At 36.3% G+C, this 16,763-nt stretch overlaps 1 protein-coding gene across 7 annotated transcripts in view; it reads right to left on the bottom strand.

The window, feature by feature from the left end:
• Positions 1-16,763, bottom strand: part of Rps6ka3 (ribosomal protein S6 kinase A3) — a 108,465-nt gene that overhangs the window by 61,395 nt on the left and 30,307 nt on the right. Inside the window, exon 1 of one of the 7 annotated variants that reach the window (XM_051141979.1) lies at positions 1,087-1,387. The exons of the other annotated variants lie outside the window; for them this stretch is intronic. Coding sequence (XP_050997936.1) covers positions 1,087-1,125 — 39 coding nt within the window. The 5' untranslated portion in view covers positions 1,126-1,387. Of the gene's footprint in view, positions 1-1,086; positions 1,388-16,763 lie in introns of those variants that run through there. 7 annotated transcript variants of the gene reach the window in all.

The raw sequence follows: 16,763 nt of genomic DNA on the forward strand, positions 1-16,763 counted from the left end.
ATAAAATATTTAAATGTTCCTTGGTCCAAGACCATAAAAGTATTTCTTAATTATGAACCCAATTCTTGGTGTAATATAAAAAAGACCTTACAAATGAAATATACATAGCTTATCCCTTATAAGTACTGTAGACTAAAGACACTTAACAATCACTTCCTACAGAGATTCCAAAAGCACTATATTTATTTTTAAAAGATGCCTTAACTTTTGTTTTAATATGATCTAGACTTATATAAATCATTTGGTGTGCTAAACAATTAGGCTGGTTACCCAAGCCATGGTAAGAAACATTTAAGTTTATTCTAGAAAACATTTGATTAGATTCAATTTATTTCATTTGCTAGTTAAATAAATGAATTCAATATTTTTACTTAATGAAATTCTTTAAGGGATTATCATGAGCCAACTTCTTCAAAGTTTAAAAGAAAGAGCATTTTCAGCACTCCAATTTGGGAATCTCAATCACCAAATTTATTTCTCATGGAAACACACCAAGTTAATTTTGGCCAGATTTTATATTAAATATAATGCAAATTATCATCCACTAAACCCACTGTGACAAAATAATTCTCTGAAAATTGTGCCTGCTCTGAGTCAGGTTAAATCACCTGCTTACAGTTACTTAAATGTAGAGCTGCTTAAAGCTCAAGTTTTTACAAGAACCAGTTTTAAGAAAAAAAAAAAAAAACCCTGACTACTCAAAACAATATTCTCTCATATGCCAAAATATTACTTACAGAGTAATAATATTAGTTAGGTTTGCTATTCTGTTCATAACTAGTTTAATTCTGAGAAGTAAAGTCATTGTTTTATTATACAAAATTATAAACACTAGCATGATAAAATTACTCTAGCATAAGTAATCCAATATAAAAATAAAATGACAAAATGAAGAGTTGAAATGTCTAATATAACCAACTAGCTTACTTTTAGTAAATTAAAATATATTTCTTTAAAATTCATTCAACACTTATTCTGAATGTTAAAGGTTCCTTAAAAGAATCTATAAAACTGCATGACTAGCATAATTATAGCTCATTCTGAATAAAGCATCTTTTTTAAAAAAAGAAGTTGAACAAAGCTTACCTGTATAGCGCGAACACGAAAAGACAGAAATTTAAACATGGCTATGAAACCATGCTGATGATAAAGAATTCCTGACGGTAAAACTTAAGTTAGAAAGAGAAGGCCAAGCCACTGTAAAGTTTTCTTCTACCAGCTGTTCTGGCAATTAGAAAATTTCCTGTCAGGCGGGTCCTGAAAATGCTAGAAAAAGAGGCTGGACAGTTTTCCTGTGGTAAAAGAAAGGAGGAACCTGCCTACAGAGGCTCTCATGTAGCTGATAGGTGGGGAAGCCAGAACAGGAAACTGCAATAGATTTGCTGATAACCAAATCCTGTTGAAGTGTTTTTTTTCCCTCCTGATTCCCAGCAGTCCTAACAATCTTTGCAACCAGTAAAGTGGAATGCCATTTTAGAATCCTGAGACTCGGCAGTATTTCTTAACTTTGAGTTTTAAAAGCAAGTGAAACTAGTTTCTGCTATTAAAATAAGAAAAGTTGCTGATGCAAATGTGGGAATTTACCCTTTGTAATGTTTATACGCATATGCAAGATATGGCCTCAAGATGACTTCAAAGTTATATATAGACATGCCATGGGTGTTCCCTGTTAGTAAGGAAGAGTTTCGTAACTACAGTTAGAAAACAAAGGCTACATGCAAAAAAAAAAAAAAAAAAAACAAAAAAACAAAAAAACCCAAAAAAACCCTGAAAAACAAATCAAACTTTTAAAGGATAAACTCTTTCAATCTTAAATGAATGTAAAGTGAACTTAAACAAATTTACATGGATTGTAATAGTCAATTATCAAACAAATTAAAGACTTCAAGACTCTAATAACTAAAACTCAATTCCTAGTTGATAAAATCTAAATTAAAAAGTCCAACCTCTGGGTTTATTAGAGAGCAAAAATCAATTCCTAATAAACTAAGCTGAAAAGAAAGGTGGAGTCTAGCTTCTATATACGCCCTTCCTCATATTTTATTTTGGAAAATATTTTTAAACTATGTCAATACTTAGAACATCACTGCAAGTGGCACTTAAAATAACCAAAAGATTAGTAGATACAAAACCTGTGAGCTAATGTAAATTTAATCTATGTGAATCCAAGAAAACCTCAAGTGCTAATCTACATAGCTCATTAAATTTAATAAAAATCATTGAAATTTCAAACCAAATGAGACTCTGAAAACATCCAGAATACGGGCTTTAGGGTGGAGCTCAGTAATCATTTCATGCAGCTTGTGTAAACCTGGGCTTCATCCTCAGTACACGGCGGAGAGTGGGAGGGAAGGTGGAGGAGGAAGATCAAGAAGAACAAACTAACTTTCAACATGAAGAAACTGGGGCAGAGGTGGGCACAGTTTTGGTGACAGAGCTATCTATAGTTGGGGCTCAGTTGAGTACGTATTGATTGAGCATGCATTGTAATGTCCATTATGTGAAAAACAAAAAGCTAGGGCTCTTCTTGCTACATTAAATTTTCATGACAAGGACTTCATGTAAATGGAGAATAATTTTTAAAAATGCTACACCACCAAATACATTAGAAACCAATTAAAACAAATATCTACACTAGGCCTTTGAATTATGCCCAGACAGCTGCACACTTGTCTCAGTTAAAAATGGATGACTGTTTTTCAGTAAGGAAAGCACTTAAAAACTTTTCATCAGAGCAGAATTTTCCCATATCTCAAAATGAATCACTTAAGTCTTTTTAAGAAGTTCCAACAGGGCAGCAAAATTAGGAAGTCCACCTAATGCACAACTGCAGTCTGAACATGAGATGCCTCATCAGACAACACTGAACCAAACACTAATATTTAATCACAACCAGTTCTGGCTCAGAACAATCCTCTTCTTCATTCTAGAAATACTTTCAAATGCGTAAACAAGAACCACTCTTTTTCATTTGAAACACTGTCTCACATATCTCTCAGGCCAGCCTTCAACTCCCAGACTGGCTTTGAAAATCTGGTCCTACTGCATCCACTCTTCCATCTGCTGGGAGTGAAGCTTGTTGATAACAGTGTTTGCATAGCATGTGCAAGGTCTTTGGTTCAATCCCTAGAACCATTAGAAAAACAAACCCATTGGTCTGTGGAGATTTTTCTTTACTGTTTTTCTGCACATACACACAATTGGACCACACTAAATGTATTACCATACTTTCAGTAAAAGACCAGATAGCAACAGATGGCTTCTATCCTGCTAACACAATGGGAAGTGAATAGGTGAGGCTCTGTTTCAATTAAACTTCATTTACAAAAGAAGATGACAGGACCATAGGAGTTGGCTGACTCCAGTTTTATTATTTAAAAAAGTTAAATGTATTACTAATGAATGCTGAAAATTCTATAATACAAATCTAATGTGGGGCACATAATTTTCTATATTTTTGTGATGTCCTCATCTTTCATGCACATTCACATTTATCCAGGACTAATTTTTTCAAGTAGTACTATATCATCAAAAATATTGCTTTCCTGCTTCTATTTTTTTTCCTGCACAGTCCTTTGTCTTTACAACAGACAGAATAATCTTAAAGCACACACACACACACACACACACACACACACACACACACACACACACACACAGCCTGGTATGGTGGCACAGGCTTATAATCCCAACATATGGGAGGCAGAGGCTGGAGGATCTGGAGTTCAAGACCAGCCTGGGTTACACAATGAGACACCATATCTCAAAAAATGAATATGGATGCACACAAATAAAGACTGTTTATTTATCCATAACCTCATTCTAGGTATAAACAAACTATATCCTAGCTACAAACAAACACCTCAGAAATACAAACCAAACAGAAATTAAAGTAAGTTATGGTCTCACTCAAAATTCTTCATATAACAAGATTAAATTTCCCCATCAATGGAGCTTAAAGTAATCTATATCAAATGCTATCTTTATCTTGCCTTTGGAAATATAATCACTAAGGTACTTAGACATAAACATTTAGTATTAAGCCTATTTGATGCATTGTTTCTTTAAATACTGAGTTTTATAAGACTTTATTTCTTTTTTTTAAGACTTTATTTCTTATTAATATAATAAACCCAGTGTTTCTCCTTTGATTTACTAATTTGATAAATTATATGAATATTGTATGAAGAAATTTGTTAACACTGACCTATAATTGTATTTGGGGGGGGAAATTAATTGTTTTAATATAATTCTGAACATAATATATAGATGTTTTACTAGGATTTTTGCATTTGTATTCATACATTAAATTACCATGCTATGTTCTTTTCTGTGCCAATTTTCGTTTTCATGGCTACAATTTATTAAAACAAATGAGATGCTAATAAGAAATCTTTGGGGCCTGCATTGTGATTGTGTTTGTATGTGTATGTGTGTATATGTGTACACATGCTGTATGCTCATTTACTAATAATTTAAATTCTTTCCAAGACTACTGGTATACTTGATTTTCTGTTCATTTATGAATAATATACTTTAAATTTTCCTTTAAAACTATGTATTTCAGAACAAATTAATATAGTGTTATATTTAGTGGCTGATCTAGGTAACAAACAAACAAGCAAACAAAAATAGGAAGTTTCTAAACTTTCTGGTAAGTAGACCCTGAAGGAAGAAGACTGAGTAGAGTGTCCAAGGCAGAACCATGAACACATTCAAACCCAGTTATCAACTGTCTTCCTGACCCTCTAACAGACAAATCCTTTTGGAAAACAAATCAAAACAAAACAATTTCTATGACTGAGGATGCAACTCAGTTCGTGGGGTACTTGATTAACATGCACGAAGCCCTGGGGTTGATCATCAGCCAGGCATAAACCATGCATTGTAGCACACACCTGTAACCTCAGTACTTCTGGAGGTGGAGGCAGGAGGGTAAGATGTTCAAGGTTATCTTTCACAACATAGGAAATTTGAGGTCAGCTTGGGATACATGCAACTCTGTCTTAAAACACACACACACACATACATACACACACACACATACACACACACACACAGACACACACACCAAACAACTAAATTTGTATGCTAAGCATGTAAAGTCATGTCCTTAATTTCTTTCTTTTTTCTTTTCTTCTTTCTTTCTCTCTCTTTCTCTCTTTCTTTCTTTCTTTCTTTCTTTCTTTCTTGTTTTGAAACAGGGTTTTTCTGTGTAGCCTTGACTGTCCTGGAATCACTTTGTAGAATAGGCTGGTCTTGAACTCACAGTGATCCACCTGCCTCTGCCTCCCAAGTACTGGGATTAAAGGCATGCACCACCACCTCCTGGCTTTAAGTTATTTCTTTAAAATATATTTTTGTATAGTGATTCAAGTTTTTCAGACATTTAAGGGTTTGGTATCTAAGAATTTTCCTCAAAGTACAAGAGGTTTAATGAACGTCCATCCATAACTGCTACTGTAGATACTAAAAGTCTAAGATGTGAAATAAGAGACAGAGTACAAGTTCGACAATGAGAACCGTCTCGAACTAAACGCTAGTGACTCCTGGAGCACTGTGAGCTCTTGCTTCGAATGCCTTGTCTATGTTCTACTTGTCCTTCCTATGGGCCAGAAGACAGTGAGGAAGCAGCATTAGTATCCCAGGTAGAACCCTATCACCCCTCGCTTTGTCTATATAGGTTTTTTTGATAACTTTTAAGGCCTAAGTCATGCTTGTATGAAATAGTTAGCTTAAAATAGTCATTTAGATAAAGGGGCCATAGCTTTTCTTCTGCCTGTATTTCAGTTTGACTCAGTCAGCCATTCCTACTTAAATATGACTCAGTTAAGTCACTTGTTTTCCTTCCAAATATAGACAGGCATTTGATCTAAAATAATGGATACTGTTTTGTGGTGAATACACTAGAGCAGAAAGGTAACTAAATTAGAAGAGGCACTGCACCAGAAGCAAGCCATACCAATGGCAAGCTTGTGATAATAGGAAAAGTAGGCTAGAGAGATGGCTAAGAGATTAAGAGCACTGGCTGCGCTTCCAGAGGTTCTGAGTTCAATTCCCAGCATGGTTGTGGTGGCTCAAAACCATCTATAATGGGATATTCTGTTGAGCAGGTGTACATGTAGGCAGAACACTGTAATCATAATAAATAAATATATCTTTTAAAAAATAGAAAAAAAGCCTGGAAGGTGGTGGCTCATGCCTTTAATCCCAATACTCCAGAGGCAGAGGCAGGTGGATCTTGGTGAGTTTGAGGCCAGCCTGGTCTACAAAGAGAGTTCCAGGACAGCCAAGGCTACACAGAGAAACCCTGTCTTGAAAAACAAAAAAAAAAAAAAAAAAAAAAAAAAAAAAAAAAAGAAAGAAAGAAAGAAAGAAAGAAAGAAAGAAAGAAAGAAAAAAGACAAAAAAGGAAAAGCAGTTTTGTTTTAAACTCTGGTAGAGAGATGTTTTAAGAAGTGGAGAAAAGGGACTTTAGGAAGTAAAAAAAAAATATCTGAAAGAATGCCAAAAACAGCAAAGGGAAGCTTTATAACCTTAAAATGTTTGCTTAGTGTACACATATCCTAATTTAATGCTATCACATCATGCTAATTATAATACTATTTATCTCAGAAGTATTATCCCTAAGTGGCATTTATTTAGATTAACTAGAGTATTTTCCCTCAAGCTCTGAGTGCTGAACTACACTTCTCAGTCAATGAGTTAGAATGACAGACAATAACTGACGAAATTAGTCAGTAAGTGTTATTGTACCACACCATGTATTTTCTTGCCATTGAACACTCAGTTGTATTTTCCTGTTTTGAGTAGTAGCTCATTGCCTATTGTCTACTCTGCTCAAGACTCTTTCTGTAGCTTATTTTAAGCTTTAACCAAGATTGCTAAAGTGTGCTGAACTCATGAAAATAAGTATTAATTAGTTGGGATGCTCAAATTCAAGTTTTAAGGAGCCTAAATGAGCAAGTGAAATTCCTTGAAGGGGATCATGCACACCATTGCAGCATCATAACTAGAGAACAAGCAGTAGTTAAAATAATAGTGACAGTAGAAGACAGAAGAAACTGCTGCTAACTGCTGACACCGCAATGTGACTTCTGGAGAACTGAAAAGAACAGGGTATGCCTGTGTCCAGCATGACAAAAAAAAACGTGTCAGTATATTGTCAAATGCCTAATAAATGAGGTATTTTGGGGGTGGGACCCAAGTCTAAACATAGAATTCATGTAGTTTTCATATCCACCTTATATACACAGCCAGAAGCTAATTTTATCCAGTATTCTTCAGGAGCTGTCATTTTTTTTTTTTTTACTACAGTCTGTCCTAACATTGTAGGAAATTTTTTAGTTGTACTATAATGTCCATGTTTTTTAAAAGTTCTGGATTTTGGAACACTTTGGATGTTCTAGTTTTAAATAGCCTTTTTTGCTTCTTAATAATTATATGTGTAACTATAATATAGAAGCTCAGCCAGGAGGCAGTAGTACATGCTTTAAATCCCAGTGCTCAAGTGAATTTCTATGAGTTTGAGGCCAGCCTGGTCTACAGAGAGAGTTCGAGGACACAAAGAAACCCTGTCGTAAATAAAAAAGCTATGGAGATTGGGTTAGTAAACATAATGTTTTGTTTTGTAGCAATACGTTATTTACAAAGGTGAAGTTATAAGCAACTCATGTATTATCATTGGAAATACACGACAGAAGGGATGTTGGTGAAGTTGTGTATGACTTTGGTCCCAGCTACTCAGTTAGGAGGCTGAATCAGGAGAAAAGCTTGAACCCAGGAGTTTGAAGCTGTTTGGCAAAGAATATAATTTTTGTTTTATTTTCTTATTGATAAATGGACGAATGAATGAATGATGGATGGGATGAAAGGGTCTAAGGACCACGTCAGGAGGAAGTGAACTCATTTCACAGTTTTGCCTAAGGCCAGGACTACTTTCAGCAACATAACTAAATAAGTAAGGAAGGAAATACTGGCTACCACCCTAGTTTCTTAGGAACATACTTTATCTCTGGCAAACAATATGAGGAATCAAGAGCAACCTCTAGAAAGAATAATACAGGAAAATTATTACTTATTAAGCTCTTATTTTATCCTAAGTACTTACATCTCTCCTTAGATTCTCAATCCTTAGAAGGACCTTTGCATAGTATTAAAAGAGCTGTTAAGAGGATCAATTCTTTACTAACCAAAAAATTGCTTTATATTATTCTTTGACGGCCATCTTGACAACGAAGACCACAGAGTTCTCTGACCAGCTGAGAAATGATAGAAAAGTCTGAAGTCTAGGAAGCTATCTTGCTTTAGGGTACTATCAGGAATGTTTTATCTTCTGCTATGAAGGTGAGTCCTCTTCTAAGTCCCACAGGAATGAAAAATAAAAATAACTCACTCACATCAGTAGAGAAGACAAAATAAAAGATACTGGCCAGAGTAAATTGTGAGATAAATTATTTATGCATAAATATGAAATTGATAAGCCAACATATCTGAAGAAAAAGATGCTATCAGTTGATCTTTTGGTGTTGAGTAATTTAAATTAGGCAAAATTTTAAAATATTTTATGAGATGCACAGAGGAAATAAGGAACTTTAGGTGAGTAAGGATCGACTCTTAGAAAGAATAACAGGATAGAGAAGAGGCCGATCAAAAACTCAAGTGACAGCACATGCTGGTGAGGATGTGGAAAAGGGGAAGACTCCTCCACTGCAGGTAGGAGTGTAAACTTGTACAACCACTTTGGAAATCAATCTGGTGCTTTCTCAGAAAACTGGGAACAGTGGTACATCAAAACCCAGCTATTCCACTCCTGGGCATATACCCTAAAATGCTCCACCATACAACAAGGACATTTGCTTAACATTTGCAGCTTTATTCATAATATCCAGAATCTGGAGACAACCTAGACAGATGCCCCTCAACCAAAGAATGGATAAAGAAACTGTGGTACATTTACATAATGGAATACTATTCAGCTATTAAAAACAAAGACATCATGAAATTTGCAGGCAAATGGACTAGAAAAGATCATCCTGAGTGAAGTAACCCAGACCCAGAAAGACACACATGCTATGTACTCACTTATAAGTGGATATTAGCCATGAAGTACAGAATAACCATGCTACAGTCCACAGACTCAAAGAAGCTAAGTAATAAGATGGGCCCATGCAGAAGGGGAAATAAAACAGACTCAGAGGTAGGTGGAAGGAGGGAACTGGGTGGGAGAGGAGGTGTGGAGGGCAACAGGAGGGATCGAGTGTGAGGAAGATGGCAGGAGAGAACTGGGAGAGAGAAGTGGAACTGGTGTGTATGTGGAGGGACAGCTGTGGGACGAGAAAGAAACTTAGGACAAGGAAACTCCCAGGAATCTATGAGGGTAATCCTAGGAAAGACTCCTAGCAACAGGGTATATGGAACCTGAAATGGCTACCTTCTGTAACCAGGCATGTCTTCCAATGGAGGGATAGGGACAACAACCCAACCACAAAATCTTTAGACCTAAAAATTGTCTTGCCTACAAGATGTGCAGAGATAAAGATGGAGCAGAAATTGAGAGACTGGCCAACCATTGACTGGCCCAATTTGCGATCCACCCCATGGGAGAGACCAGTCCCTGTCACTATTAATAATACTCTGTTGTGCTTGCAGACAGGAGCCTAGCATAACTGTCTTCTGGGAGGCTTCATCCAGCAACTGATGGAAACAGATGCAGAGACCCACAGCCAAACAATGGGCCAAGGTCGGAGTGTTTTGTAGAAGAGTGGGAGGAAAGTTTAAAGGAGCTGGAGGGGCCAAGGACACAAGAAAATCTACAGAATCAATGAACCTGGGGCCCACAGTTGCTCACAGAGACTGAATCACCAAAGACTGTGCATGGGCTGGACCTAGGCCCCTTACACATATGTAGCAAATGTGCAGCTTGGTTATCATGTTGGTCCTCTAACAAGTGGAAGGGGCTGTCTCTGACTCTGTTGCCTGTCTTTGGATCGCTTTTCCCCTACCTGGGTTGCCTTGTATAGCAATAGAAGATGTGCTTAGTCCTACTGCAACTTGATATGCCAAGGTGAGTTGATATCCACAGGAGGCCTCTCCTTTTCTGAGGAGAAATGGACAGGGAATGGGGAAAAGGGAGGTAAGAGGGAGGGACTGGAAGGAGAAGAGGGATATAAAGTAAATTAATCAATGGAAAAAACCAGAGAAGATAGAAGAGTATCTAAGACATGGATGGGTGGAAGATTACAGGAAAATCACCAAATGGAAGAGAGGAATTAATAAGGAATAAAGAAAAGAACATTCCAGGCAGAAGGAAATGGCTTTATCACAATTAGAATGATATGCTTAAAGATGCATACATACTGGGACTAACTCTGCATATCAAGAAGATCTAAGTGGAGATCTTTTTTATATATTCAGGAAAACTTAGGCTGCTCCTCATCTTTCTCTTCCTCCTCCTCCTTTTTCTTCAAGATTTATGCATTTATTATTTATATAGTGCTCTGTCTACATGTACGCCCACAGGCCAGAAGAAGGCATCAGATCACATTACATATGGTTGTGAGCCACTATGTGGTTGCTGGGAATTGAACTCAGGACCTCTGGAAGAGCAATCAATGCTCTTAACCGCAGAGCTATCTCTCCAGCCCTAGGCTGCTCTTCTCTCTGACTATCATCTTAGACAAATGGATTTAAGCCATCACACATTTCATCTTTCCTCCCTTGTCTTTGGTTTATACAATTCTCCCATAAAAATTTCATCCTAATGTTGACATTTACTTCTCTAAAATCTATAGTCTTGAAATCTCATTTTATATATTCCATAATTTATAATTTTAAAATCTGATTACATATTACATGATACATAGAGCTACTTAAAATTTCTTACTCTTTTATTAAAGGTGAAAGGGTCAAAAACTGCTGCCAGGTTTAACCCTTTCAGCTCTTGTCATCATTCCCTCTGATATTTTTTGACAGAGTCTTACTCTCTGGCTCAGGCTGGCCTGGTACTCAACATGTAGTCCACACTTGCCTTGAATTTGTGACTACCTTCCTGCTTCAATGTTGGGATTAAAGGTATGAGCCACCATGTTTTGCTCATACCTATCAATTTCTGATATCATTAGACATCCTATTTTATAACTTAGCAACCATAACATTAAAACTATGTAGAAACTGTTAATTTCCTAGCAAGTTTACAATATAGTGGCTTTATCTTAAAACTTGCTTTCCTTGTATCTATTTCAAATTCTTTCTGTTCTCAAGTGAATTTTCAACACTCAGACCTACTGGAGTATCCATTGCTTTCATACTGTTGGTGGCTTCCCTATCCTCTTGTGGGCAGCATTCCTGAAGTAGGTTTCAGTCTGGATTTGGTATTCTTTTTGTTTGTTTGTTTTGTTTTTCGAGGCAGGGTTTCTCTGGGCAGCTCTGGCTGTCCTGGAACTCACTCTGTAGACCAAGCTGGCCTTAAACTCACAGAGAGCCGCTTGCTTCTGCCTTCCAGAGTGTTGGGATTACAGGCATGCGCCACTGAGCCTGACTGGATTTGGTATTCTTTAAGGCTACTGAATAAACTAGTCTTCTGAAGATTTCTTTAGTCATTATAATGAGAAGGCCCTTTTAACAGCAGGATTGCAGCACTGGATCCTTAGCGTCCTGAGCACCATGCCTCTTTTTCTTTCTCAACAACTCTCTAGAAACCCTCTCCAATAGATAATGTCTAAAAATATACTGGCTAAAATTAATTTTCACTATGCATTTTAAATCATTGTTCTTTTTCTTCTATCATGTAATAGTATCTTGATCCAATTCTTTATTACATGGCTTTAAAAAATCTCTTTAAAAAGTTCTTAGAAATAGGGCATAGTGGTACATAATATAACCCCAGTTATTTGTGAGGCTGTATACCATACCACACACACAAAAAAACAAAACAAAACAAAATACAGGGAGGGGGCACTACCTTTATTCCTGTTGTTTTGGTATTTCATAAAAATGACTATTTAAGATCAGGCCCTTTGGTTTTTCTCCTACTAATAGTCTTTTGGTGGGATGTTTTAATCCAGAAAGTCACCCTTACTTGGGAGAAAATAGTGCTATCATAGTCTATCTTATATAAGAACAAGAGCAACATTATACAAGTATGAAAGAAAAATAAGGCAATTAAAAGCTATCCTCCCATTGGTTATAGCTAGCATTCTGACTTCAGAGATTACAATATGAGAAAATACATTTCTAATGGTGTTTCTTTTCTACTCTATCTGGGGACAGCAACCTGACTGTAGCCTATGAGAGTCTCTCAAACTCAAAGTTATGTTACTATGTGTACAAACTGTTGGCCTACAAAAACTTTAAGATAATAAATGTGTACAGTTTTAATAGATGACTAATATAGCATTTTAACCTTCACCATGTAAATTATTAGTAGCTGATGAAAAGGTTTCCACTTTGTTTTTGAGGCAGGGTCTCTCACTGTTTGGGCTAGAAAGCTGGGCCAGCAAGCTCCGAACAAAGAAACTACCTGCCTCTGCAAGCCCCCCACCCCCAATTGCAGTGCTAGGGTTATTGGCTTGTGTCATCATGTACCTGGATTTTACATGGGTCCCAGGGTTGTGAACTCGGGTCTTTATGTTGGCACAGCAAACATTTTACCCACAGGGCCACCTCATCCACTGGATAATCTTTTGAGTTTAATTACATTAGAGAAATACTGAATTTGTACCTAGTAACTAAAGCTAATTCCATACTCATTAGAATACTCATCCATACTACTGGTAACATCTTACTTGTGTATTTTTCCAATCTGTCTCTACAATGCAGTTTCTAGATGGAAGTGTTAGGAGTGCCATAGGCTGAAGTACAAGTTGTATGAAATCATATGCTTTCATTTTAGACTACAAAAAGTGAAAATTTGGAGGTTTTTCTTCTAAAAAAAAATTGTTACACAAAGCAAAACAAGTTCAATGTTAATACTTGCTGATAAGTTTTATATTTGATTATGTGTCAAAATATATTATAGAGCATGATATAAAATACCTCAAATGGTTTAAGAGTAGAAATCTAGACAAAATCTGAAGATAGTCCTAGCACTAGGCTTTATATGTGGTTTCTGCATAGCTAAAACCATGCATACAGAGAACTAACAAATAGTTATTAGATACCAATTGAGTACTATAAAACAATGAATAAGCCATACATGGCTACTACATCATGCAGTTCACGTCAATAGGGAATATAAACGAACAAATAAATCATAGAATCTGGTGTGGTGTTTGCATTAAGATGCACATAAACTACTATGTCAGGACAAAGGAAAATGCTTGACTCAAGATAGAAGTCAAGGTGTTGGTTATATTAGGAAAATGTCTCAGCTAAAATGATATCTAAACTAGAACCTCAGAGATGATTAAGAATTAAATGAAGCAGGTAGTTGGTTAAGACCCAGAGAAGAGGAGATACCTGTGAAAGTGCTGAAGTAAAAGAGAAGCTGAGATATTTGAGTGAGTGGACTCTGAGTAGAGGACAGCGTAGTATGGCCAGAGAGGATGTGTGGAAAGTGTGGAAAGGCCTTACTATACAGGGCATCTTAGATCATACTGCACAGTTTAGCCCTTATTTAAAGGAAGCACAAAACTAATTGGAGGGCTTTAAGTGAAGGATAAAATAAACTCATTCTTCCATTATTCATATGGTATCCATAGCAATTTGATAGATTTCTGAAAAATTATCTTTTGCAACCTGTTAAAAAGCTAATAGACACAAAGAACTAGGCAGGCATGATGGCGCTTGTCTATAATTCCATCACATGGGAAGTGAAGGCAAAAGGATCAGGAAGGAATTCAAGGACATTCTTAGCTGAGACCAGCCTGGGCTACATTTAACCCTGTCTCAAAACCATTCCTCTACTCAAGTACAAGAGAAACACATACATATGTATTATCAGTAAATGGATGTAAGACATAGCAAAACATATTCCATTTGCAATAATAAAAATTAAAATGAGGTGTGGTAGTATATTCTTATAATTTTAGTACTTGGCTAAGGCTAAGCCAAGAGAATTACCAGTTTGAGGCCATCCTAGGCTACACAGTAAGTTCCAGACTAGCCTTGGCGGGGCGGGGGGGGGGGGACGACGAACCAAACAATAAAAGAACTATAAAATACTCATAAATTATCTTGCCTTAGTAAAAGCATATAAAAACTGTATGTAAAAAGCCATAAAAGTTGAGAAAAGATCCCCAAGAATATTGGAATAAGTGAATATGTCTATGTGAATATGTGAAGACTCAATATTATTAAAATAATTTATCATGTTAGCCTATGAATTTGGGACAATTATAATTTAAAAATCCCAATAATTTTTCTGGCATAACTGACAAACTGAATATAAGATTATTAGAAAATTAAATGTATAAGACCATAATTTTTCAAAAGAAAAGGTCCTGCCTTGCACATATTAACAGTACAGCAGTTGAAAAAGACCAAAATATTCAAGGAGAACTGTAGTTAAATTATACCTCCAAATAGACATGTTCAAGTTTAAAAGCCTTGTTACCTATGAATGTGACTATATTTTAAAGTAGGATCTTAGTAAATGCAATATACATTAGGTTATACCAAATAAGACACTCCCTAATTTAGTGGCCAACCTTCTCTTTCGAGATGGGGTTTCTCTGTGTAGCCTTGGCTGTCCTAAACTTGCTTTATAGACCAGGCTGGCCTCGAACTCATAAGAGATTCACCTGCCTTCTGCCTCCCTGAGTGCTGGCTGGGATTACAGGCGTGTGGCCCAGTACCTGGCTGTGGCACAGACAGCTAACACCATATAATGGCTGAGAATGATATTGGAATGGTATGTCTCCATGACAATGTTTAGGACTGCTGGAACACTAGCAGCTGGACTAGGCAGGGAAGGATCCTACTCTAGAGTTGCCAGGGATCCATCCATAGTCGTTGACACCAGACTTCTGACTTCCCAAACTGAGAGAATAAAGTTTTATTATTTTAAGCCTCACGGTTTGTATTAATTTGATTTGGCAACCCTAGGAAACTTATGTAGTGTGCAAAACAAAATTAAAATACTATAAAAGAGGTATCTTAAACGAGTGGGTAAAGAATAGATTTTATTTATTAAATAAATAAGGGTTGGTACAACAGGCTTATCTATTTGGTAAGTAACTCAAACACAAGCACCATACCAAAAACTAAAATACCAAGTGGATGACAGATTTAAATACAAAAATAGAAAAATATAGCACAAACCACCAATACAAAAAAAAAATCAAAAGATTACTAGATTGGGCTGGAGAGGTGGCTCAGGGTTAAGGGCACTGGCTGCTCTACCGAAGAACCCAGGTTCAACTCCCAGCACCCACATGGGAGCTCATAACTCTTTGTATCTCCAGTTCCAGGGGGTCTGACATACTCACACAGACATACATGCAGGCAGAATACCAATGTACATAAAATAAAAACAAGTATATCATTAAAAAAAAGATTACTAGTTTACAGTATAAGAGTTTGTTTTAATAACATGGATAGGTATTCTAGTTTAAAGATAAAATCCAGAAGCCAGGTGTGCTAATTTAAAAATAAGAACGTATGTGTATTTAATACAAGGCACAAAAATCAAACTTAAAAAAACTGTATGAAGTATTTGGAAGATTGATAATAGACATGAGGCAATTGCCTAGAATATATTCAGAGACTGAACAAACCAAAAAGGAAATGAGCTATCCAAAAGAAATTCATGCTGAACATTAAACATGAAGGCCAACAATATGTGGATACTAAATCTAATAATCAAATAAGATGCAAACTAAGGTGAGAAAGTATTAAATATTTACAGTGGTTCATAAAGACTGTTTTCTGATAACACTCCAGTGTGGAACAGGAAATGGTCAAACAGGTACCGTCATATGATGAAACTTTAATAGTTTTGGAAGGCATTTGGTAATGTCTATTGAAATTTAAATGTTCATACTTTTTGACTCAATGTAATCTTTTCTGCAGTCTACTGAAATATGCTTATAAAACTAAATAGTGAAAATTACATTAAATATAAGTTACACAAAGGATAGAATAGCATGTAACCATTGTAAAAAGATGCAACCATGCCAAGCAGTATTGGTGCACGCCTTTAATCCCAGCACTCAGGGAGGCAGAGGCAGGCGGACTGCTGTGAGTTCGAGGTCAGCCTGGCCTACAAAGTGACTCCAGGAAAGCCAAGTCTACACAGAGAAACTATGTCTGGAAAAACAAAAACAAAACAAGACAAAACAAAAAACAAAAAAAGATGCAACCATTTAAAAAAGAGGTAAATTTACAGATGTTATGAAAAGATGCTCAAGATATGTCAGTGAAAAGAGCAAATTGCAGAATTATTGTCATATGTATAGAATAACGAAATTATAGCTGAGCTGTTGACAATGCTAGCTATCCTGGGAAGACTGGGAACAACTTAATAATTCCTTTATACATAGTTAATGAGTACTTAAAGTGTTCCAAGTTCTAGGTTCTGGGTATTAAATATTGAACAACAATTAAAAAGGGAAAATGTCTTTTTTCTTTTTCTTTTCTTTTCTTTTTTGGTTTTTCAAGATGGAGTTTCTCTCTGTAATAGCCCTGGCATTCCTGGAACTTGCTCTGTAGACCAGGCTGGCCTTGAACTCACAGACATCTGCCTGCCTCTGCCTCCCAAGTGCTGGGATTAAAGGCGCGTGCCACTGCCCCTGGCTTCAATATCCATATTCTGTGTTAAATGT

The sequence above is a fragment of the Acomys russatus genome, chromosome X (assembly GCF_903995435.1).
Source record: "Acomys russatus chromosome X, mAcoRus1.1, whole genome shotgun sequence".
NCBI classification, from domain to species: Eukaryota; Metazoa; Chordata; class Mammalia; order Rodentia; family Muridae; genus Acomys; species Acomys russatus.